At 37.1% G+C, this 26,498-nt stretch overlaps 1 protein-coding gene across 1 annotated transcript in view; it reads left to right on the top strand.

The window, feature by feature from the left end:
* The window catches only part of TENT5D (terminal nucleotidyltransferase 5D), a 31,033-nt gene extending 5,151 nt beyond the window's left edge, over nucleotides 1-25,882 (top strand). The window contains exons 2-3 of the mRNA XM_007992157.3: nucleotides 19,203-19,322; nucleotides 23,099-25,882. Of these exons, the coding sequence (XP_007990348.2) occupies nucleotides 23,117-24,286 (1,170 nt within the window). The 5' untranslated portion in view covers nucleotides 19,203-19,322; nucleotides 23,099-23,116 and the 3' untranslated portion in view covers nucleotides 24,287-25,882. The remainder of the gene's footprint in view (nucleotides 1-19,202; nucleotides 19,323-23,098) is intronic.
* The last annotated feature ends 616 nt before the right edge of the window (nucleotides 25,883-26,498 follow it).

Here is a 26,498-nt window from a genome sequence, read left to right as displayed (position 1 = left end):
CAGCTTTTTATTAATCCTGTATGCTTTTCCATTATTAGAAACCTGCATTTGAGAGCACCTGTTAAAGTTTTACAGCTGAGTATAAACCTTTTATGAAGAGGATTAAAGCAGACAATTGTCTTAAATGACAAAATGATCAGGGTGTTTACAATTAGAAACACAATTGTCAAAGAAATTTGGTTATTTTTGTGGTTTACAACAGTTTAAGATAATTTCAATTATAATTGATAGCATATATTTAAACATTAGAACCTTAGACATCCCATATGGTTTTATAACATATGTTAATATTTATTGAAGGCTGGGTGTGGTGGCTCATGCCTGTAATCCCAGTACTTTGGGAAGCTGAGGTGGGTAGATCTTGAGGTCAGGAGTTCGAGAACAGCCTGGCCAATATGATGAAACCCCATCTCTACTAAAAATACAAAAATTAGCTGGGTGTGGTGGTGGGCACCTGTAATTCCAGCTACTCAGGAGGCTGAGGCAGGAGAATTGCTTGAATCCGGGAGGTGGAGGTTGCAGTGAACCAAGATTGCGCCACTGCACTCCAGCCTTGGCAACAGAGTGAGACTGTTTCTCAAAATAATTAATTAATAATAATAATATTTACTGAAATATAACCTGAAGATTAAACATTACTTTGGCAATTCCATGTATTTAAACATGTTAAATAATTCTGTTTACCTGTTTTCTGGACATTCCAGAGACCCTCTGTAGCATCCGAAAGCTAGATGTCAGGAAAGACAATTGATTTGGGGAAGCCTGTTAAATATGTTATTGGTCTAAAACACTTGATATTATGAAATGGAGTTTTAGATTACCATAAGTTATTTGTTTTTCTAAAATGATGACTTAAAAATTTGAAAACTCAAAAACCTTTTCTTAGCCTTTAGTATTACATGAAAATCCTGTTCAAGAGAAAGAACCAAATTTTACCCTTGCATTAGTTAACTATTAATGTTAACCCCAATTTTAATGAAACCTTATGGACAATTATATTTAATTTTAACCAGTTTGATCATGATGCGAGACTTTTACAAACATTTTATAACCCTTTACACATTTTGCTGAAAAGAGTACCTTGTTGTGCTTTTATTTTAATGCTGAACTTAAAGAAAAATATATGTAATACTCTTTTGAATTTAGTTAATATGTGTGTACAGAGTTTTCATGGTAAGATTAATTCATACAGTTTTTTCCATAGTTTGCTTAAATCTTCTGCTTTATTTGAGAAAATTCTTTATCCCTAGGCAAAATGTACATTTCCATGCCTTCTTACAATTTTTTTAGTAAAAACACATTTTACTTTTTTCACACACCTTGCATGTAAATCCATTTTCAGTAGTTGATATGGTTTGGCTTTGTCCCCACCCAAATTTCAACTTTAATTGTATCTCCAAGAATTCCCACATGTTGTGAGAGTGACCCAGGGAGAGATAACTGAATCCTGGGGGTTGGTCTTTCCTGTGCTATTCTCATGATAGTGAATGAGTCTCACGAGGTCTGATGGGTTTATCAGGGCTTTCCACTTTTGCTTCTCCCTCATTTTCTCTTGCTGCCACCATATAAGAAGTGCCTTTCACCTCCCACCATGATCCTCAGGCCTCCCTAGCCAAGTGGAACTGTAAGTCCAATTAAACCTCTTTTTTTTTTCTCAGTCTCAGGTATGCCTTTATCAGAAGCATGAAAATAGACTAATACAGTAGACTTAATTACATGTTATAATGGTAACTCTTAGCAATTTTTAACTTTAATGTAAAACTTGGTAAGTTTTTTTAATTATATAGTAGGTGCAGATAAAGTTTGACTTTTTTCAGCATAATTAGGGGCATGGTTACTTTCGTATGTTCCCAGACCTTACCCATTGTGAAACAGTCAAGTTGAACAGTTTTTAAACACCAAAGAAGCAGTTTAAAACCTTAAAATATTTAGCAAAACTAGTATGTGACTTGCATAATTTAGACTACCTATTTATATTTTGAAGATATTTGCATTTTACCAGTAATCTTTAAGGCTATTTTTAGTTTTTAAAGATTAAAGTCATATGAACTGAAACGTACCAGAGCTTTTATTTTTCCCTTTAAAAAATATTTGATCCAAGTGCTTATCCTTTTTCTTTTTTTTTTTTTTTTATTATACTTTAAGTTCTAGGGTACATGTGCATAATGTGCAGGTTTGTTACATATGTATATTTGTGCCATGTTGGTGTGCTGCACCCATCAACTCGTCAGCACCCATCAACTCGTCATTTACATCAGGTATAACTCCCAGCGCAATCCCTCCCCCCTCCCCGCTCCCCGTGAAAGGCCCCGGTGTGTGATGTTCCTTTTTCAAGTTAATTAAATAGAGCTCTTTTTAAATAGACATTAGACGTGCAACACATGTATAACTACACAGCCAGGCAGAAGAAAATCCAGCAGCTTAGGGTGGAACCATTTAAGAATAGGGCTCAGAAAGTATGTAGTTTCTGCAGCCTGATAAACAGGCATACCTGGAAGATGAAAACAGATTTTGAGAGGTATTTATTTGCCTCTAATTTCAGAGGTTTAATGAGGAAAACAGATCTTTTTCCCAAAATGGGATTTGTGGTGACTTTTCTGTTTTCTCAAGGAGTCCTGGGTTACCAGAAGTTATCCTAGGGCCTTTTATGCATGCACCAAGAGTGTCAATACAGAGTGGAGAAAAATAAATCACTTGACTGAGAAAAAACTTTTTCCAGAAAAACAACATTTATGAAGATAAAAAACATAAAGGCCTTTAAAAATATACCTATAACTTAGATATCCACTTTTAATTAAGCTGAGAACTTTTTAAGAAAATTATTTTTATTAAAACTACAGAGAATATAAACAGTGATTTTTATTATTTCTTTTATCGGTTTATACCACTATCTGTTCACAGTAATGTTTAGGTTTTCTAGTTTTCTCTGGAAGAAAGTGACTGCATTCAGACAAGGGGGGTTTTTTAGGTTGACTGCAGATCACTGTAGCAGCAAAGCTTGATATTTGAGGAGGTGATTGTCTGTTAGCCAGAGACTTTCCCTAGAGGACAGCAGTCCTGCTATATTGTGTGCTATAAACAGTTAAGTTATTCCCCGTGGTTAACCTGTTGGCTTCTGGCACCTGCAAAACCACCACTGCAACTTCTTAGAGGCCGGCTGGCTATCCTTTAGCCATTAAGTTAAATTCCTTGCTTAGATAGCCCACTGATTGTTGAGCTGCATCTTGAGCCTTAGTTAAAATTTCCAGGGTTATCACCTTCCTTTCTGATACATAGAGATTAAATGCCTTCCCTATGGGAAGACTGAAGAAGGCTGCTGCTTTCAAGCAAGGCTTGCTTTAACTGGTTAAAGGCTTTTGAGTTTTATATTCTTAAGTTAGGGAGTGAGTTTTATCTGCTCGAGTTTCTTTCATGAGGTGGTATAAAGGGTGAGCTATTCCACTGTACCCAGGTACCCACAGTCTGCAAAATTCATTAATGCCTAAGAATCCTCTTTAACTGTTAAAGGAAATGGGCTTAATCCTTTTCTCACCTGGTACTCTCATCCCTTTTGATAAGGCTGACCTACATACTTTACTGAAGTCTGACAGAGCTGAGCTTTAGATTTTGAGGCCATATATTCCCTTTTAGCTAAGAAATTATGAAGAGCTTTTAGTGCAAAGTCCTTCACGATTGTGCAATAGGAGGAAGGGAGGCCTGGATTAGGGAGGAGAACAGAAAGACCAGCTTTGGTGTTTAGAAGGAAGTTTACCTTCCTCTCTTTTACCTCCAGAATTACCCAGGGTCCCTGGGTCATAATGGCAGTCTGAGTTGATGGAGCCGGGGAGTTGAGCCTCAGGACCCATTAGTCCTACTGGATCATTTGTGAGACAGGCCCTGGACCTGGTGACTTGCACCTCTGGGGACAGTCTGCCTTCTAGTGGGCCCTACCACAAGCTGGACAGAGTTGAGGTAGCGTTTTTATTGCCTGGGCAATCCCTTTTGAAGTGTTCTGGTTTGCCATACTGATAGCAATTAGCAGGTGCACCAGGGGACTCTGGATTTTTTGTTGTTGTTGTTTGTTTTTTGAGACAGAATCTTGCTCTGTTGCCCAGGCTGAAATGCAGTGGCACACTGAAACCTCCATGTCCTGAGTTCAAGCAGTTCTCCTGTCTCAGCCTCCCAAGTAGCTGGGATTACAGGTCCCCACCACCACGCCCAGCTAATTTTTGTATTTTTTTTTTTCACCATGTTGGTCAGACTGGTCTTGAACTCCTGACCTCAAGTAATCTTCCCGCCTCAGCCTCCCAAAATGCTGGGATTACAGGCATGAGCCACTGCACCCAGCCAGGACTCTGGATTTTATAGACCTGTGAAGTGGCCACTACTGCTTCTGTTCTTTTCTTGTGCTTCCCCTCTTTTTCCTGGGCCGCCTCCTGGTTTCTGTTGTAAAAGACCGAGGAGGCTGCCTTCAGGAGGTTTTTATAAGGTACTCTTTGGTCCCATAGCCTGCTTTGGTAGTTTCCTTTTGATATCAGGGGCTTCCTGGGTAATAAATTTGTCTTTTAAGATTACCTGTCCCTCAATTGAATTACGAGATAGGGAGGTGTGTTTCACTTAAGTTTCTCTCAGCCTTTTTAAAAAGGCCATCTGGTTTTTTATTTAACAAAGACAGTTTACAGTAATTAAGATGTTTGGTTCTGGTTCTCTGCATTCTATTGGGAATGAGGACCCTGCCTTTTTTTTTTTTTTTTTTTTTTTTTTTTTCTTCTTCACTGTCTTTTCCCTTTTGACTGGATTTCTCTGTTGACTGGCTATAGGAGACATGGTGTTTGTCTCTGAATCTCTCTGCTGCCTGTAGGGCTGCCTGTTTTTTGGCAGCCATTAGGGTTTGGCTAGGAGTAACAAAACATTTCCCCATGCAAGATTAAACACTTGCGTTAGATTTTGGAAGGCCTTTATATACTTATTGGGGGTCATTAGAAAACTTGCCTAGGACCCCCTTTGCTTGTTTAAGGTTCTGCAATGAGAAGGGAACTTGAACCCCAATAGTACCATATCCATTGGTCATTTCCTGCAGAAACAGCAGCGAAATTGGGGGTTTCTTGGGTGTTACAGCCAGAGGAGCTGATGATATGACTGCTAGGGGCCCTGGATAAGGGGGAAAGGTAGGGCATTTAAAAGTTGCATTTGAGAGTTACCCAGGGGTTTGTTTTTCTGACTTTGGGGAGTTATTTTTTATAGGCTTGGCTGATATGACTGCCAAGAGGGCAGGATTAATTTTACAGTGCTTACAAAGATCTGGGTTATCTTGCAAGGCAAAGAAAGCTTGTATGTAGGGAACCTCAGACCATTTGCCCTACGGTCTGCAGAAAAGATTTAGTCGTTGGATAGTGTTGAAATTTACACTTCCCTGAGGAGACCAGGCCTTCTCTCCCTCCTGCAGTTGGTAAGATGGCCATGTGCTTATACAATAGAATATATGCCATTTTTGTTTCTTTAAAGTCCTAGGGTCAAAGGAGTTTCCTAGAGTCCTAGGGTCAAAGGAGTTTTAGAATGCACTCAAGAGGAGTACAGACTGCAGATGGTTTGTTACCCAACTAGAAAAGAGGAGGGGGGAAGGTGTCTCCTTTCTCTTTTCTGAGTGACCCAGAGTGACCCTAGCCCTCCATCTTGCTGGTTTCCTAGACCCACTTGGCCCATGAGGCTCCCAAGGTACCCTAGTGGCCTGGGAGAGATTATGTAGTAGTTGGATTTGGGCAAGACTGTTTAACGGAGGGATTGTTTTAATACTATCTCTGGTTTCCCTTCCTATGGCCCCAGTGAAACATTAGAATTCCAGAGAATGGCACCAATTGACTTCCAAACATAAAATCCCATTTTTGTTTAAATGCCAGTGTAGTTACATGCAGAGCATGTGCCTTAAAAGAACACAAAGACTGAATGGCTGTTTTGCCTTTGATGGGGGCAGCATCAAGGCTGGAATCTGTCTTACCAGGATGGCTTCCTCCTGGCTATTGAAAGTGGAGTTTTTCTGACTACAAATAGGGTACAGGGCCTGATGACTGATAGAGGGATGTAAGAGAGAAAAAAATTGGGGAACTAGAAATTTGGGGCAAAGAGCTGACAAGGCTCCCTAAGGAGAAAAATTCCATCCCACTAGATGGTGCTGTAAGGTCTGAATTGTTAGATAAAAACTTTGACAAAAGTTAGAGAGTTTTAGGGCTTGATAGGCTGTCTTAAAGTATGTCTCCCAGCAGAAGAAAATTAACTTGTGTATTAGTCCGTTTTCATGCTGCTGATAAAGACATACCTGAGACTGGACAGTTTACAAAAGAAAGAGATTTAATTGGACTTACAGTTCCACATGTCTGGGTATGCCTGACAATCATGTTGGAAGGCAAAGAGGAGCAAGTCACGTCTTACATGGATGGCAGCAGACAAAGAGAGAGAACTTGTGCAGGGAAACACTCTTTTTAAAACCATCAGATCTCATGAGACTCACTATCATGAGGACAGCACAGGAAAGACTTCCCCCATGAATCAATTACCTCCCACCATGTCCCTCCCACAACACATGGGAATTCAAGATGAAGTCTGGGTGGAGACATAGCCAAACCATATCAACTTGTTTCATAGAAAAGTATTTTAGTTCTGCTGGGCAGTGCTGGCTTCTCACATGGGAAAAGGAACAGCTTAAATGAAGTGGGGGGATAGTTGCTTGGGGAGAAATAGCTTCCTGTTTATCTCCATTGAGTGCTATTGTTGGGAGATAAATAGGTTTTCAGATCCAGGTCTTGGAATCCCCCATTTTAAGGAAACCACAGAGACAATAATTTGTTGAATTACATTCCTAAGGCTCCAGCTGACTTTGCCCAATAAGACTATATCCCCAGGTTGCAAAAACATCTACAACATTGCGTACAAAGCAGGGATAGGAAACATGATAGTTGCAAAAAGAAGGAAAATGTGATAGAAAAAGACTGGAAGTCCCTGTGCCAATTCCCTAATGGGCTGTTGGTGACAGGAGTTAGTCCAAGGGCTTCCAGGTAACACTGAAGTGTAGCCTCAGCCAGATGCCTTCAGTTGCCCTGAGGACCTCCTTCTGGCCTCATGTGACAGCTAGGTCCTTTGTGAAAGGAAACTGGATTGGAACAGAGTCAACATTTTCAACATGTGAGGGCAAAGGGAGATTGAAAAAGTTCTCTCCGGCAAGCCTTTCCCCTGAGTCTTAAGGCTGGCAGCCACACTATTCATTTTTAACTGACTGAAAGGGACCCACTGTTTTTGTTTGCTCTTGAGAGAAAAAATACTTAGGATAAGAAGCCTTGGAAATGAAAGTAAAGAGTTAATGGTCCGCTCTTATCCTTTAGATGAATCCCTTTCTTCCCAGCCAATGCAGTAAAATATGTTGTATTTTTGCCAATGCACCAAAATAGGTAGCAGTACTTCATTGTCTGAGATAGTACCTGGAGTTCTTTGTCTCATGTCCAAGAGAATTAAGGAGTGCAGAAACAAGGGTGAGATTGGAGCGAAAGTTTAATAAGTGAAAGAAGAAAGCTCTCTGCAGCAGAGAGGGGTGCCAGAATTGGTTGCCCACCATGAGGTTGGGGTCCAGGGTTTTTATGGACTGGGAAGGGAAGGAATATGCTTAATCTGTAGGCTTGCTTAGAGAAAGTGTGATTTAGTTTGGCCTGGGACCAATCAGGAGCTGAAGTGATGATTCATAGGGGCTACTTAGCTTAGCCTGGACCTATCAGGAGCTGAAGTGAAAGCTTGGCCCTGGGACCAATCAGGAGCTGAAGTGATGATTCATAGAGACTGGGCTCACCGTCCAAAGCTTGTCCAGAAAAGGAAATGAAAGTGACCACCAGAACCCACCAGAACCCACCATGTATATGCCCACAAAAGGAGAAGAGACTATTTCCTTGAAGCCTGCTGGTTATACAAAGGACAAAAGCTTTTCTATGCTGAGCCTTGTTCCCTTGTTAAAGTGGCTGTGGGCGTATCTTAGGCGCAAAGAATAAAGGCATTTCTATGTTGGGCCTTGTTCGTTTATCTGAGTGGGCCAGAGGTTTGTGCAGGTTTTCTTATCTGTGCCTGCAGCCTGATTTTTCAGGCTGTTTCTCTGCTTAAAGGAGTTTTACCAAGGACCCACCCTAACTGCCTAACTTTTCTCTCTTGCTGCCACACTACAAGGGAATGGTGCTAAACCTGAAAGAAACCAGGCAATGATTTACTTATAACAGTGTACACTTTTATCCTTAGAAGCAATAGATAACAGCCATAGCAATACAAACAAGTGAACACAGCAAGAATTGTATTTATCTGGTTTAGGGCAGAGTGAGAAGAATGTGGTAAGATTTCTCTGGGATTAGGGGCAGAAGTTTAGCCTGGGGAAAGCTTCTGCGCACCAAGCTCTTAAATTGAGAACTATTCCTTTTTGGGACCTGTATGCTATTTTCTCTTCATGTTTATAGATGCCTAGCATGTTTATTTTAATTATTCCAATGAATCTTTCACCTAAGCCTCAAGTCAAGGATCTTGTAGTATGGTTCCACCTACATGTAAGAATTTCAAGAAGTTATTTCTCTATACATCAAATGACAGGAAACTTGGAATTTGTGTAAATCTCTGTCAGTAAGAACACTTTGACTCTTAAAATGGGAAATGGAGGCCAGGCATGGTGGCTCATGCGTCTAATCACAGCACTTTGGGAGGCTGGGGCAGATGGATCACTTGAGGTCAGGAGTTTGAGATCAGCCTGGCCAACATGGTGAAACCCCATCTCTACTAAAAATAAAAAAGCTAGACAGGCATGATGGCAGGCACCTGTAATCCCAGCTACCCAGGAGGCTGAGGCAGGAGAATCTCTTGAACCTGGGAGGTGGAGGTTGCAGTGAGCCGAGATTGCGCCACTGCACCCCAGCCTGGGGAATGGAGTAAGACTCTGTCTCAAAAAAACAAAACAAACAAACAAAAGAAGGGAAATGGAGCTAAGCATAGTATTTTAAAAGAGATGATCATAAAGTTAAAAAGAAATGACAGAGCAGGATATAAGTAGCACTAACATGGAAAGTATATGCCTGCCTTCTCATAGGTCTGAATAGAAACTAAAATCTTTAACACTCCCATCATCTTTTGGTACAAGATAAATTGAAGCTCTCCTCCTCCTAGCATGGGTCAACCCTGAAAAACATTGCCTACATACATCTCCGAGCATTACCCCATATATAGTAGTTAAAAGTGTGTGAAATAACTTCATTTTAAATATAATTAAAGACATTTTAAATTAAGAATTAAAAATAAACATCTCTTTTTCAAGCTTCACAATTATCTGAGGTACGTTTGTGAGTGGTTATAAATTTTGGAAATGAACACATTCGTTAGTAGAGTCCTGGACAAGTGAATTTTTGCAAGTACTGTTTTGGTATATGAACCTTATTGCAACTAAAATAAGTTTGTGAATTGACCCAAATTGGAGTTGTTTTAGCATTATCTATAGTAATGTGAGTCATTTTTTGGAATGAAATTTGAAAATGACTAATACTATATAAGTGAACAGTTATTGAGAACTCCGTTCTGAAACTTTGAATGCTATAGACTCAGCACATCAACAGTGTTAACATCCACAATGTATTATAGCATAAATGATACAGTATTTTGTGGTGTAAGTATTCTTGTGCAATTCAAGTATTGTGGTCAATCATATAAAAATTATAATTACACAATAATAAAAGTTTAATATATGCATGCAAATAGCTTAGTCTTACTATGACTTCCTCATACTTATTTAAATTTGTTGTGTTTGACTATTACAATATCACACATCTAGATTACAATTCCAAATTCAACAATACAGAGATAAACTAAATATTATACTTTTTACCTAGATAAAAACATTGGAAACATGTAAAACAGTTTTTCATTTAAATTGTTATACTTTTTGATTTAAAACTTTCATCCTTTGCCAGATTTTAACCTGAAATATGTTTCAAGATTGCTTTGTAATTATTTTTAATGTAATGCATTAATACAGAAGTCCTCAAAGAGGGAAAGACTAACATATTATTAAAATCAATCAACAAATTTTACTCAAGATATATATTTTGAACAGATGATAAAGTAGCTGCCTATTTAGAACAACTGATGAACATATTCTGATTATGGTATTTATAAAAGGATCTTCATATGTTGTCTACAGAGCTTAATGTTAATGCTATCTTTTATTGAGAACAAAGTTCCTTTAAATATTTTGAATCTACAATTGAACTCTAAACACAGATTTAGTTCTTTCTTTTGTAAGCAAAACTTATCCAGATGTTAGTGGAACAAAAAACTAATGAACCTAATTGAAAATAAAAACTGGCTCTTTTCAACTTCTTAATTTCCATTTTATTTTAAACACATTTTAAAGCCTTAGCTATTACAGGAATAAATTAGTGTTACAACCATAGATAAAGTATCTGCCTTAAGGTGTTGCAACTAGGAATCTTAATTTAAAGATGGGGTGGACAACATGGAGTCAACTTTAAGTACATGTACCTCTATTTTTTTACACCCTACTACTAGTTTTCCATAGCCTATAATCTAAATTATTCTATGGAATAATATCTCCCTTTAAAGGGGCATATATTCTAATTTGGTGGCTATTCTAAGAATTACTTCAAAGTTATATGGTTATCTATTAAATAGAATATCTGAATGTCTACTAAATATAGTAGACATTCAGAAAAGAAAATATGTACAATTATTGTAGATTCAAGATATCTGGAAAACTTAGAGAAATCTTTGATGTATAGAGAAAACTGCAAAATATCAATGACTTTTTCAAGGCAAAGTATATTAAAAGTACATTTGTTTTCAATCTCATTCTTTTTTATTATATAATTTAAGTTCTGGGATACATGTGCAGGACGTGCAGGTTTGTTACATAGGTATACACGTGCCATGGTGGTTTGCTGCACCCATCAAACCGTAATCTACATTAGGAATTTCTCCTAATGCTATTCCTCCCCTAGCCCCCCACCCCTCAATAGGTCCCAGTGTATGAGGTTCCCCTTCCTGTGTCCATGTGTTCTCATTGTTCAACTCCCACTTATGAGTGAGAACCTGTGGTGTTTGGTTTTCTGTTCCTGCGTTAGTTTGCTGGGAATGATGGTCCCCAGCTTCATCCATGTCACTGCAAAGGACATGAACTCATCCTTTTTTTTTTTTTAAATTTATTTATTATTATTATACTTTAAGTTGTAGGGTACATGTGCATAACGTGCAGGTTTGTTACATATGTATACTTGTGCCATGTTGGTGTGCTGCACCCATCAACTCGTCATTTACATCAGGTATAACTCCCAATGCAATCCCTCCCCCCTCCCCCCTCCCCATGATAGGCCCCGGTGTGTGATGTTCCCCTTCCCGAGTCCAAGTGATCTCATTGTTCAGTTCCCACCTATGAGTGAGAACATGTGGTGTTTGGTTTTCTTTTCTTCTGATAGTTTGCTAAGAATGATGGTTTCCAGCTGCATCCATGTCCCTACAAAGGACACAAACTCATCCTTTTTTATGGCTGCATAGTATTCCATGGTGTATATGTGCCACATTTTCTTAATCCAATCTGTCACTGATGGACATTTGGGTTGATTCCAAGTCCTTGCTATTGTGAATAGTGCTGCGATAAACATACGTGTGCATGTGTCTTTATAGCAGCATAATTTATAATCCTTTGGGTATATACCCAGTAATGGGATGGCTGGGTCATATGGTACATCTAGTTCTAGGTCCTTGAGGAATCGCCATACTGTTTTCCATAATGGTTGAACTAGTTTACAATTCCACCAACAGTGTAAAAGTGTTCCTATTTCTCCACATCCTCTCCAGCACCTGTTGTTTCCTGACTTTTGAATGATCGCCATTCTAACTGGTGTGAGATGGTATCTCATTGTGGTTTTGATTTGCATTTCTCTGATGGCCAGTGATGATGAGCATTTTTTCATGTGTCTGTTGGCTGTATGAATGTCTTCTTTTGAGAAATGTCTGTTCATATCCTTTGCCCACTTTTTGATGGGGTTGTTTGTTTTTTTCTTGTAAATTTGTTTGAGTTCTTTGTAGGTTCTGGATATTAGCCCTTTGTCAGATGAGTAGATTGCAAAAATTTTCTCCCATTCTGTAGGTTGCCTGTTCACTCTGATGGTAGTTTCTTTTGCTGTGCAGAAGCTCTTTAGTTTAATGAGATCCCATTTGTCAATTTTGGCTTTTGCTGCCGTTGCTTTTGGTGTTTTAGACATGAAGTCTTTGCCCATGCCTATGTCCTGAATGGTACTACCTAGGTTTTCCTCTAGGATTTTTATGGTATTAGGTCTAACATTTAAGTGTCTAATCCATCTTGAATTAATTTTCGTATAAGGAGTAAGGAAAGGATACAGTTTCAGCTTTCTACTTATGGCTAGCCAATTATCCCAGCACCATTTATTAAATAGGGGATCCTTTCCCCATTTCTTGTTTCTCTCAGGTTTGTCAAAGATCAGATGGCTGTAGATGTGTGGTATTATTTCTGAGGACTCTGTTCTGTTCCATTGGTCTATATCTCTGTTTTGGTACCAGTACCATGCTGTTTTGGTTACTGTAGCCTTGTAGTATAGTTTGAAGTCAGGTAGCGTGATGCCTCCAGCTTTGTTCTTTTGACTTAGGATTGTCTTGGAGATGCGGGCTCTTTTTTGGTTCCATATGAACTTTAAAGCAGTTTTTTCCAATTCTGTGAAGAAGCTCATTAGTAGCTTGATGGGAATGGCATTGAATCTATAAATTACCTTGGGCAGTATGGCCATTTTCACGATATTGATTCTTCCTATCCATGAGCATGGTATGTTCTTCCATTTGTTTGTGTCCTCTTTTATTTCACTGAGCAGTGGTTTGTAGTTCTCCTTGAAGAGGTCCTTTACATCCCTTGTAAGTTGGATTCCTAGGTATTTTATTCTCTTTGAAGCAATTGTGAATGGAAGTTCATTCCTGATTTGGCTCTCTGTTTGTCTGTTACTGGTGTATAAGAATGCTTGTGATTTTTGCACATTAATTTTGTATCCTGAGACTTTGCTGAAGTTGCTTATCAGCTTAAGGAGATTTTGGGGTGAGACAATGGGGTTTTCTAAATATACAATCATGTCATCTGCAAACAGGGACAATTTGACTTCTTCTTTTCCTAACTGAATCCCCTTGATTTCTTTCTCTTGCCTGATTGCCCTAGCCAGAACTTCCAACACTATGTTGAATAGGAGTGGTGAGAGAGGGCATCCCTGTCTTGTGCCAGTTTTCAAAGGGAATTTTTCCAGTTTTTGCCCATTCAGTATGATATTGGCTGTGGGTTTGTCATAAATAGCTCTTATTATTTTGAGGTACGCTCCATCAATACCGAATTTATTGAGCGTTTTTAGCATGAAGGGCTGTTGAATTTTGTCAAAAGCCTTTTCTGCATCTATTGAGATAATGATGTGGTTCTTGTCTTTGGTTCTGTTTATATGCTGGATTATGTTTCTTGATTTGCAAATGTTGAACCAGCCTTGCATCCCAGGGATGAAGCCCACTTGATCATGGTGGATAAGCTTTTGGATGTGCTGCTGAATCCGGTTTGCCAGTATTTTATTGAGGATTTTTGCATCGATGTTCATCAGGGATATTGGTCTAAAATTCTCTTTTTTTGTTGTGTCTCTGCCAGGCTTTGGTATCAGGATGATGTTGGCCTCATAAAATGAGTTAGGGAGGATTCCCTCTTTTTCTATTGATTGGAATAGTTTCAGAAGGAATGGTACCAACTCCTCCTTGTACCTCTGGTAGAATTCAGCTGTGAATCCATCTGGTCCTGGACTTTTTTTGGTTGGTAGGCTATTAATTATTGCCTCAATTTCAGAGCCTGCTATTGGTCTATTCAGGGATTCAACTTTTTCCTGGTTTAGTCTTGGAAGAGTGTAAGTGTCCAGGAAATTATCCATTTCTTCTAGATTTTCCAGTTTATTTGCGTAGAGGTGTTTATAGTATTCTCTGATGGTAGTTTGTATTTCTGTGGGGTCGGTGGTGATATCCCCTTTATCATTTTTAATTGCGTCAATTTGATTCTTCTCTCTTTTCTTCTTTATTAGTCTTGCTAGTGGTCTGTCAATTTTGTTGATCTTTTCAAAAAACCAACTCCTGGATTCATTGATTTTTTGGAGGGTTTTTTGTGTCTCTATCTCCTCCAGTTCTGCTCTGATCTTAGTTATTTCTTGCCTTCTGCTAGCTTTCGAATGTGTTTGCTCTTGCTTCTCTAGTTCTTTTAATTGCGATGTCAGAGTGTCAATTTTAGATCTTTCCTGCTTTCTCTTGTGGGCATTTATTGCTATAAATTTCCCTCTACACACTGCTTTAAATGTGTCCCAGAGATTCTGGTATGTTGTATCTTTGTTCTCATTCGTTTCAAAGAACATCTTTATTTCTGCCTTCATTTCCTTATGTACCCAGTAGTCATTCAGGAGCAGGTTGTTCAGTTTCCATGTAGTTGAGCGATTTTGATTGAGTTTCTTAGTCCTGAGATCTAGTTTGATTGCACTGTGGTCTGAGAGACAGTTTGTTATAATTTCTGTTCTTGTACATTTGCTGAGGAGTGCTTTGCTTCCAATTACGTGGTCAATTTTGGAGTAAGTACGATGTGGTGCTGAGAAGAATGTATATTCTGTTGATTTGGGGTGGAGAGTTCTATAGATGTCTATTAGGTCTGCTTGCTGCAGAGATGAGTTCAATTCCTGGATATCCTTGTTAACTTTCTGTCTCGTTGATCTGTCTAATGTTGACAGTGGAGTGTTGAAGTCTCCCATGATTACTGTATGGGAGTCTAAGTCTCTTTGTAAGTCTCTAAGGACTTGCTTTATGAATCTGGGTGCTCCTGTATTAGGTGCATATATATTTAGGATAGTTAGCTCTTCCTGTTGAATTGATCCCTTTACCATTATGTAATGGCCTTCTTTGTCTCTTTTGATCTTTGATGGTTTAAAGTCTGTTTTACCAGAGACTAGTATTGCAACCCCCGCTTTTTTTTGATCTCCATTTGCTTGGTAAATCTTCCTCCATCCCTTTATTTTGAGCCTATGTATGTCTCTACGTGTGAGATGGGTCTCCTGAATACAGCAGACTGATGGGTCTTGACTCTTTATCCAGCTTGCCAGTCTGTGTCTTTTAATTGGAGCATTTAGTGCATTTACTTTTAAGGTTAAGATTGTTATGTGTGAACTTGATCCTGCCATTATGATATTAACTGGTTATTTTGCTCGTTAGTTGATGCAGTTTCTTCCTAGTCTTGATAGTTTTTACATTTTGGCATGTTTTTGCAATGGCTGGTACCAGTTGTTCCTTTCCATGTTTAGTGCTTCCTTCAGGGTCTCTTGTAAGGCAGGCCTAGTGGTGACAAAATCTCTAAGCATTTGCTTATCTGTAAAGGATTTTATTTCTCCTTCACTTATGAAACTTAGTTTGGCTGGATATAAAATTCTGGGTTTAAAATTCTTTTCTTTAAGAATGTTGAATATTGGCCCCCACTCTCTTCTGGCTTGGAGAGTTTCTGCCGAGAGATCTGCTGTTAGTCTGATGGGCTTCCCTTTGTGGGTAACCCGACCTTTCTCTCTGGCTGCCCTTAAGATTTTTTCCTTCATTTCAACTTTGGTGAATCTGGCAATTATGTGTCTTGGAGTTGCTCTTCTCGAGGAGTATCTTTGTGGCGTTCTCTGTATTTCCTGGATTTGAATGTTGGCCTGCCCTACTAGGTTGGGGAAGTTCTCCTGGATGATATCCTGAAGAGTGTTTTCCAACTTGGTTCCATTTTCCCCCTCACTTTCAGGCACCCCAATCAGACGTAGATTTGGTCTTTTTACATAATCCCATACTTCTTGCAGGCTTTGTTCATTTCTTTTTCTTCTTATTTCTTTTGGTTTCTCTTCTCGCTTCATTTCATTCATTTGATCCTCAATCGCTGACATTCTTTCTTCCAGTTGATCGAGTCGGTTACTGAAGCTTGTGCATTTGTCACGTATTTCTCGTGTCATGGTTTTCGTCTCTTTCATTTCGTTTATGACCTTCTCTGCATTAATTACTCTAGCCATCAATTCTTCCACTTTTTTTTCAAGAGTTTTAGTTTCTTTGCGCTGGGTATGTAATTCCTCCTTTAGCTCTGAGAAATTTGATGGACTGAAGCCTTCTTCTCTCATCTCGTCGAAGTCATTCTCCGTCCAGCTTTGATCCGTTGCTGGCGATGAGCTGCGCTCCTTTGCCGGGGGAGATGCGCTCTTATTTTTTGAATTTCCAGCTTTTCTGCCCTGCTTTTTCCCCATCTTTGTGGTTTTATCTGCCTCTGGTCTTTGATGATGGTGATGTACTGATGGGGTTTTGGTGTAGGTGTCCTTCCTGTTTGATAGTTTTCCTTCTACCAGTCAGGACCCTCAGCTGTAGGTCTGTTGGAGATTGCTTGAGGTCCACTCCAGACCCTGTTTGCCTGGGTATCAGCAGCAGAGGCTGCAGAAGATAGTATATTTCTGAACAGCGAGTGTACCTGTCTGATTCTTGCTTTGGAAGCTTCCTCTCAGGGGTGTACTCCACCCTGTGAGGTGTGGGGTGTCAGACTGCCCCTAGTGGGGGATGTCTCCCAGTTAGGCTACTCCGGGGTCAGGGACCCACTTGAGCAGGGAGTCTGTCCCTTCTCAGATCTCAACCTCCCTGTTGGGAGATCCACTGCTCTCTTCAAAGCTGTCAGACAGAGTCGTTTGCGTCTGCAGAGCTTTCTGCTTCGTTTGTTATTGTTTACTGTGCCCTGTCCCCAGAGGTGGAGTCTACAGAGAGAGGCAGGTTTCCTTGAGCTGCTGTGAGCTCCACCCAGTTCGAGCTTCCCGGCAGCTTTGTTTACCTACTTAAGCCTCAGCAATGGCGGGCGCCCCTCCCCCAGCCTCGCTGCTGCCTTGCAGGTAGATCACAGACTGCTGTGCTAGCAATGAGGGAGGCTCCGTGGGTTTGGGACCCTCCCGGCCAGGTGTGGGATATGATCTCCTGGTGTGCTGGTTTGCTTAAAGCGCAGTATTGGGGTGGGAGTTACCCGATTTTCCAGGTGTTGTGTGTCTCAGTTCCCCTGGCTAGGAAAAGGGATTCCCTTCCCCCTTGCGCTTCCCAGGTGAGGCAATGCCTCGCCCTGCTTCAGCTCTCGCTGGTCGGGCTGCAGCAGCTGACCAGCACCGATCGTCTGGCACTCCCCAGTGAGATGAACCCAGTACCTCAGTTGAAAATGCAGAAATCACCAGTCTTCTGTGTCGCTGGCGCTGGGAGTTGGAGACTGGAGCTGTTCCTATTCGGCCATCTTGCTCCACCCCCCGAACTCATCCTTTTTAATGGCTGCATCGTATTCCATGGTGTATATGTGTCACATTTTCTTTCTCAGTCTCATTCTTAGTGATACAATAAGGACTATTGGAAACACATTTCTGCTTTTAATTAGCTTTCTCTATAATTAGGCAACTAAAGCTCTAGAGCTCTCTGTTGGTACAGAGATCACTTTTGAACCATTTAAAACAACTCACTTGCTTTGCCTTTTACTATCTTTGGTATCCTTTTGCTTTGGATTAGCACAATAAACAAGCACAAAAGATATCTGCAGTGTTGATAGTTGAAAAGAAAATCAAATTTCACTGTTAAGATAATTTGGTTAAAAGGGTTTCTCTTATTGCTACATAGCTATTTTAATGCTTTATTCCTTTTACAGCTCCCTCTGTATTTCCCAACAATTATTAAAAGTATATGATTTGAGCATCCAACTAGTTAACTGATATCACAACTTTATTTTTGAAGAGCAAAATGACAAAACAGTAGACATCTTACATTTTTCATCATGGAGCCAGACACAAAGTTAATGACTGGGTGAGGGCTCTGTCTGACCTTACCTGGCTTATTGGTTCACAAGTATCAAAATCAGTATTTTATTTACTGTTGTTCCTTTCAGTATTGAATGAGTAAAATACCAATGGTAGTTTTCTTTTAGGTTAAAGTAATAATATAGGTTTTACTTTTGACAGAGTGAAAACAATGCAAGAGACTTCTGTGAGATGATTAACACTTTATTTTATAGTTTTTTTTATTGCAGTATACTATTCAGGGTATTCTACAATCTTATTGAACACAGCATGGAAACATCAAATTGATATTATTTGATAAGTATCATCTTTTCTTCTTGATATAAGAAAATACTATTTTTTCTGAAATAGGTATCTGTATTTTAAAGGGATAATGGTTGATTATGAGTAAATCATTGTTTAATTAAATACTGAACCGTTATTTCTCACAGACATTAATATCTTCTCTTGGAAACAAATGCAATATGTCAAATAAAATATCTAATACCTTTTTCCCATAGTCAAATCATGTTTAATACTTCTTTATACTGGTAAAATATAATACATTCTGACCAAAATCTTGTTTGTCTATAGGTAGGTATATATGGATATATAACTTCAAAGTTTGTAAAGTACAGGAATTCATTTTTGTATACAATCATTTATTATAGGTAAGAGAACTAATTAGATTTAGGACCACAATATGTACAAGCTTTAGAAAGACTTTCTACTAGCCTTAATGTCCAGCTCACAAAACAATATTGCACTGTTAAAATGTTTTCAAAAGTTTATGGTTTAAAAGAGCATTCACTTTGATTAGGATTTTCTGTATTATTTAATGTAATGTTTTAAATTTAGTAGAAATAGCCAAAATATGAGGGACTAGGCACTGCTATTGAGACTCCTTTTCCTTTACCATTTCTTCTCAGTTTTCTTTAGTGTAGCAGTTCTTAATGTGTCATTCCCTGACCAGCAGCATCAGCATCATCTTAGAAGTTATTAGAAATGCAGATATTCTCGCCCCACATCTGACCTGCTAAATTAGAAACTCTAGAGGTGGGACCCAGAAATCTGTGTATTTACACACAGATAAAATGATTGCTCTAAAATAGTGGTTGTCAAATTTTAACATGCATTAGAGTCTAATGCATGTTAAATTTTGACAACCACTATTTTAGAGGAATCATTTTATCATTTCTTCTGTGTGTATGTATGTGTGTGTGTATGCATGTATGTATATATATATATAATTTGCAGGACTGTTGGCTGTGGGACATCATTATATATTTGTATATAATATCTATTAACTTTATTTTTGCTTGTATTATCTTGCAGTTTTTCTGATTGGTTTATGACTTTATTCGGTGATAATATGAAAATTCCTATCTTCACTGAAGGATCTGAATAATCATTTTAACTCAACTATATTGCATTCTTGAAAGTAATCCTTTCAATGTAAGTATGACATCTTTTCTCATTCTCTTTGAAAATATAGTTCTAATATTAATATAGACAGGTAAAGAGTGGCTAACTTCCTATTTTTCCCATGGTCAGAGGGAACATAGGGTTGTAATAGGGAGAACAATTACATTTTATTTGTTATACAAATATCCATTCACAGTCTTTTGTGATATCTTGGCAAATTGCTTGCTTTGCTTTGCATTCCCAGATGAATTTAACCAGTTGAATAATGGAAACCACAATGTATTGATTTGGGCATTTACTATAGTCAGATACATTACAGGCATACTAATAGGTTAGGCTAGATGGGAAAAATGTTAGCTTAAAGGATAAGTAAATTGGGAGAAGACAGGGAGCCAAAAGAAGTTTTAAATATTCTGCAATGTGAACTGCTGATCTCCACATTTTGAAAACGATAATTAGAAATTTCATGTTTTGTGCTTCTGTTGAGGTTTATGTGGAAAGTTATTGAAGAGTTTCTACCTTGAATTTGGAATTTTAACTCATGAAAATGTAGCTTTATAATTCATACTCAGTAAACACACTTTCAGTAACTAAGAGTTGGATTGTATCCAAGACAGTATCATAAGCAATGTGGGTGGCTTTGTTGCAGTTTTTCCACCTTTACCATGACATTCATCCAAAGTTTCTATTTAGCCATACTTTTGATTTAGAAAATTCAAATTAAGTTTCCCAACAAGTTTTCTAATGTGCTGTTTTTGATACATGGGTGATTGACTCTACTATATGTGATTAAATATGGAGCCATAATCTACACATTAAGATAAGTCCTATTACTTTAATGCCATATTTGAAATTTGTACTAATAACACATTGATATTGTACATTATGTGAAAATGAACAATAGCTGTGCCAAACGGAGCATAACGTTATTGTCAAATCTTGATTATTCATGTTAATAGAGGTCAGCCTTGTTGGAGGCATGTATAGATTCCAGATCAGTACAAATCACTTATATTTACTCCATTGTGACATGTATTTTATTATATTTTGTGCTTATATATATCTATATGTATATGTATGTTTGAGTATATATGTATCACAAATTTTTATCATAATTACACTTTTTTCTAGGGCTAATTTTAAAAATTTATAATTTTCATTTTCTTATATAACAGTAAAGGTAGTTAGTGATATGGTAACTCAGAATTTGTCAGTTAGTAATGATATGTCAATAAAATAGACTTGATTTTAAAAACAAACTTTCATAGTTATGGCTAGAGAAAAGTTAAAAAAAACTAACTGATTATTAAAGCCTTGATTTAGACAGTTGAAAAATGTGTTGCTCATGCAAGGACACCATTTCTCCACATCCTAGCAAGTTGTCTTCACTGTCTCTGTAATTATTAAGAAATGCTAGGCCTTAACTATTTTATATGTGTGCTTTTAAAGCTTGTAGATAATTGAAAAGACTATAACGTTTGGAAATCACTAGCATAGATAACTAAGTGGCTATTGGAAAGTTGCACACTGATGGACAGTTTTTCTACACCACTTTCCTGGTGTAAACTGAGGTTGAATTTTGGGCCACTTTCTTATCTTTGCAAGATCTTACTGTGATTCTGTTTGGGAAACAAAATCCTATCTTCTCCCTTCTCTGATATCTAGGAACAGATCCAAGATGTTAAGTAGGGCTTCGTATTTCTTGGTTTGAAGGATATCTTTTCATCAAGGAATTCTGCATTTTAGCAATGATTTATTTTAGTTATGTCTCTGAATGGTTTTATTTGTATATAAAGGTCCTGTCAACTTTTGTTTGGGGAAGAATTTGGTAATTTCAGTAATGTCAATATAGCAACATAAATGTTTTCCTTTATTTTCAGATCATAGATGATTTACATGGAGACTGTAGGCCTAGGATTAGAACATTGAATTTTTTAAAATTTTTACTGATATTGACAATGGAAATTTGCCATTAAGGAAAGGAAAATGTTTATTTGCAAAACAAATTTGCACATGAAGAAGGAATTTTAGAACTTTTGCTGTATGATCAATTAAAATCTTATAGTTTATATGTGATATTTTAAAAATATGTATTAGGTAAATTGTTTTTCTTCCTAAAACCTTTACATGAAGCCATCCAGTATTATGAACTATTTTTTTCTAGATTGAGAATTTGAGTATAACAAACTGTTAGCTTGTAATAATTCAGTGATAATTTCAGGAGAAGGAATTAGAAAATAAGATTACCAGTTCTCATTGCATGTTGTATCACTTCATGTAGCATCTTGCTCTTTCCAGTGTCCTAAAGATGCTATATAGATCATTTCATTGGATAGATAAGTTATCAAATTCTGAAAGCCTGATATGTAGTCAGTTTGATCCATCTGTCTTTAAGGATTGATTTGGATATTCATGTGGCTGATAAAACTGTATAAACAGTCATTAAAGTAGCTTAAAATAAGCATCCTATTTCGTGGGTCATTTCATCATATAATAAAAATAAATATTCAGTCTGTAGTTCATATATATAAGGATTTCATACAGAGAAACAGAATAGGTTTAATTTTTCCTTCTCACTAACACAGATATGCTGTTGCTTAATTGGCCTTTTGCAAAATGCATGTACTATCAAACTAGTCCATGTAGATGTCAAATAAGATGATTCCGTTTGCTGTAGTTCTACTAGGGAAGGACATAATACTAAATTTCAAATATTTATATTCTGTTTTGATAGCTCCTTAGATAGGTGAAATATGAATACTTTCTACACAAATCTGTCTTAAGCTTCATATTGTTTTTTATTTCTGGAAGTCAGGAACAAATGCCTAACCCCAAAAGTATATCCGTGCTGAATGTTACTTACTTTCCTAGATTTATTTATTTAGACAGCTTATTAATGTACTTAAAGATCCATGTAATCACTGTGATTGTACATAATTACATAATTATATCTACTTGCATTTATAGTGTTACTATACATTATAAAATGTTAACTTCCTAAAATTCCCTAAACTATAAAATTATCTGAGCATATTATATTGCAAATCTACAGTGAACATTTTTTAAAGCTTAGGAATCTTATGGGTTTATATATTCTTATTCTCATTTCAGGTACAAATTTAGTAATCTCATCTGTTTTTCATTTTAAATTGACATCCCTTCAACTAACATTTTTTAAAGGGCTACTGGGCACATAGAAGAGGTGTTAAATTTGGTACTTTCCTTATTAAGGAATTAAAGGAGCTCATACTCTAACAGAAGACTTCAGTAATATTCTTTAAAGTAAGAGTAGTTATATGTATGAAACTGAAAAGTATATGAGAGAGTGATCTGATGCTTATGGGATTGAAGATTATGTATATTGCTTGTAAACACTATGCTATTGAGTCCATTGGTTCTAACACAGAGACATGTTATCTGATCTCACTTTAAAATCATGATAATTAATCTCAATGATACATCATGGTTATCCCATGAACAAAATTTATATCGCCAAAGAAATTCCATCATCATAGGATTTACACGAAGAAAGATTGAAAAAGGCCACCATTTTATATCAACAGTCACTCCAGCAAATTCCTGAGAAATCTGTTTGCATTCATCAATGTATCTAACATCTTTGACATAATAATTGTGGCTTTTATTTCACTTTTATATTTAAATATGATTAAATATATTGGTAGTTTCCTTCCTAGTATTATCATGATTTATGTTGAGGGTAAGTCTATTTTTAACTTTTTTATATGCTTTAGCATTGATTTTAAGGTGCTAACATATTTCTTCCCAATATTTTGCTTGCTGTCTAGTGATCTACTGACTTCACAATGTCTGAAATCAGATTCACCAATCTCACTTGGGATCAAGTTAAAACACTGGATCAAGTGTTAGATGAAGTAATTCCAATTCATGGAAAGGGGAATTTCCCCACAATGGAGGTAAAACCAAAAGACATCATTCATGTTGTGAAAGATCAACTCATAGGGCAAGGAATTATTGTTAAAGATGCCAGATTGAATGGTTCCATAGCAAGTTACATACTTGCAAGCCATAATGGAATCAGCTATAAGGATCTGGACATTATTTTTGGTGTTGAGCTTCCAAGTAACGAAGAATTTCAGGTTGTTAAGGATGCAGTTCTAGGTTGTCTACTTGACTTTTTACCAAAAGGTGTAAAGAAAGAAAAGATCTCCCCAGATATCATGAAAGAGGCTTACGTACAGAAATTCATCAAGGTTTGCAATGGGCATGATTGTTGGAGTCTTATCTCCCTTTCAAATAACACTGGAAAGAATTTAGAACTAAAATTTGTGAGTTCACTCAGACGGCAGTTTGAATTTAGTGTAGATTCCTTTCAAATTGTTTTGGATCCCATGTTAGACTTCTACAATGACAAAAATGCCAAGCTAACCAAAGAGTCCTATCCTGTTGTGGTAGCTGAAAGCATGTATGGAGACTTCCAGGAAGCAATGACGCATCTGCAACACAAGCTCATATCTACCAGGAAACCTGAAGAGATTAGAGGTGGTGGCCTTCTGAAGTACTGCAACTTGCTGGTTCATGGCTTCAAACCAGCCTGTATGTCAGAAATCAAAAACCTAGAACGTTACATGTGCTCTAGATTCTTTATTGATTTTCCTCGTATAGAAGAACAACAAAAGAAAATTGAATCATACCTCCAAAACCATTTCATAGGTGAAGGAATGACCAAGTATGACTACCTTATGACCTTGCGTGGAGTTGTGAATGAAAGCACCGTTTGTCTCATGAGTCGTGAAAGAAGACAGATTCTCCACCTGATCACCATGATGGCTTTGAAAGTACTTGGAGAACTGAATATTCTACCCAATACAGAAAAGGTAACTTGCTTTTATCAGCCTGCTCCGTACTTTGTGGCTGAGGCATGGTACCCTACTTATGTAACATCTGAGCCATCCCCCATTATCTTCCAGCCATACCACCCACTGTACTTTCATGGGTCAAATGGTATGGGTTAAAAAATACACATGCAACAATAGAAACTTTGCTTTAATTAAACACCACTTAAAAGCAAGTTTCCAAATATAAAATTCAAGATCTATTCTTATTTTTGTAAAGTTACCAATTATTTTCAATTACAGTTGATGGAATAGCAGTTACCAATAATTTTTGATCAATTAAGCCATCATATTAAATACAATATCTATAAACCAACCACTTTAAATGTTTTTCAAATGTTATTGACTAGCTATAATAACTTTCAAATGTTGTATTCCTCTTGAAATGATTTTCAAATCTTTTGACTACTTGTGACTTTCAAATTTACTGTGACAAGCATATCAGAGATGCCTGCATCTTTGACTAAAATATAAAAGGACAGATTCATGTTTTAAAATTACAATGTACAGTGACGTACCAAATTTTTTATATTCAGTCAGTTCCTTTGTTACATTTAGTTATTTTTTTCTATTGAATAATATCATCAATACATTTTCAGTACTTAACAGAAATGCCTAATTTCAAAAGCAACAGATTCAGAAGACATTAAAACCCTGGACTTTTCAAGCAATTTTTGACAATTAAATTGGGTCGGATACAAAAATCCTTCTATAGTTTAAAGGAATGCTGGAAAAAAATGGTTCTGGAAAGCCTTGGACATTAGTAATTTGTCATCTACATAATAAAACATTTAGTTAATTTGTGGATTTGAATAACAATACCATACAGCTGTGCAACTACTACTGAGATCAGATACCGGGTTTTTTGCCCCTCAAAATAAGTTAAAACAAATGAAAATGACCAGCTCTGAATGTGAAAGCTTTCTATCATCATTTACTACTATAAAGAGACTGTAAATGGCAAACAGGAAAAAACAGGCAGAGGTTTATAGCCATAGCATTTACCATTTTGTGGCCTATTTGAAAAACATCTTTTCCATTTCAGTAAGTTAATATATTTTCATTGTAACTAAATGAAACAGGTTTTTCATTTTGCCTTTACCAAAGATCATTTTCTAACATGCCACTCAAGTGCCTCCTTGTGTGAATTTTTGCATAACACTATAATTTATTCAACAACTGTGTATATTTACAATATATCTAAATATATACTTACTACATCAAGTATGCTGCTAGAAAAATCTACCAGTGGGATTAAAAATGTATTTTCTTCCCATAATGAAAATAATCCATGACCAATATTATCTGAAGTGTCAGAAGGGGAGCTGTCTTGAATTAATATGCATCAGGCCATTGGAAAACTTCAATATTTCCACTTGGTTATGATTTTTTCTGAGTTTCCATTTCAGTTTTTATTGACCATCACATGTTTTTTATCACAACGTGACCTGACATTTGTATCCTGATAATTTGCCAGTTATAGACTGTGCTTAACCTATCTTCACTGTACTACAATATTGGACAGAAGTACACCAAATATGGCATTTTCAAATAACCAATATTTTTGAGATGTTTTATACCACAGCACGAGTGGCCATCAGTATATTTTTAAAGAATTATATATCACAGAACCCTGAAGCTTTAAAACACTATGGACTTACCACTTTCTTGACAAATAAATAATTTATAAATACAATAAAATATTTAGAAATGAAAGGACTATTATTGTGATGTCATGGGTATGGGTTCAATATTTTCCAGAGTAGCATTTGATACTGAGTAGCAGAATTCTGAAGCTATTTGGAAATATCTCATACCCCATGTGCTCCCATAACTTTCTTTGATCCCATTGAGAATTTAAACTCCTTCTTTCCTAAAAAGCAAAATATTTATGGTATTCTCCTGAAGCTTTAAGTCCTGATGGAAGAATGGCCTGAAAGCTAGATACATTCTCCTAACATTTTAAATATGTATTTCCCTTGTGAAAGGAAAGCTCTCAGAACTGCTATCTATGACTTTCTCAAGAGAACGAATTTAAACCTCTTGAATGGGGATGGTATCACTGAAGAAAAAGCTGTAGCTTTATTTTTCATGGCTTTCTTTCTATAGATACCATTACCAAGCTAGTACTTTGCTCCCAACTAACCAGAAAAATACCAGTTTTCAATAGTGTATGAATATCTCTCCAGGATTAGGCTAGTTCCCTTGAGAAGGAGTATTATTTCATTCTGCTCATTAGGGTAGTAAATGGAAAAGTTTTTCTATAAATTAATGAATGCTAGCCGCTTTGCCAAAAGGAGTTAATAGAAGTTAGTTTTCAAAAACCCTACTC

This window comes from Chlorocebus sabaeus, chromosome X (genome assembly GCF_047675955.1).
Source record: "Chlorocebus sabaeus isolate Y175 chromosome X, mChlSab1.0.hap1, whole genome shotgun sequence".
Lineage (NCBI taxonomy): Eukaryota > Metazoa > Chordata > Mammalia > Primates > Cercopithecidae > Chlorocebus > Chlorocebus sabaeus.
Note: the sequence above shows the minus strand (reverse complement) of the source record. Positions and strands in the feature narration are given on the sequence as shown.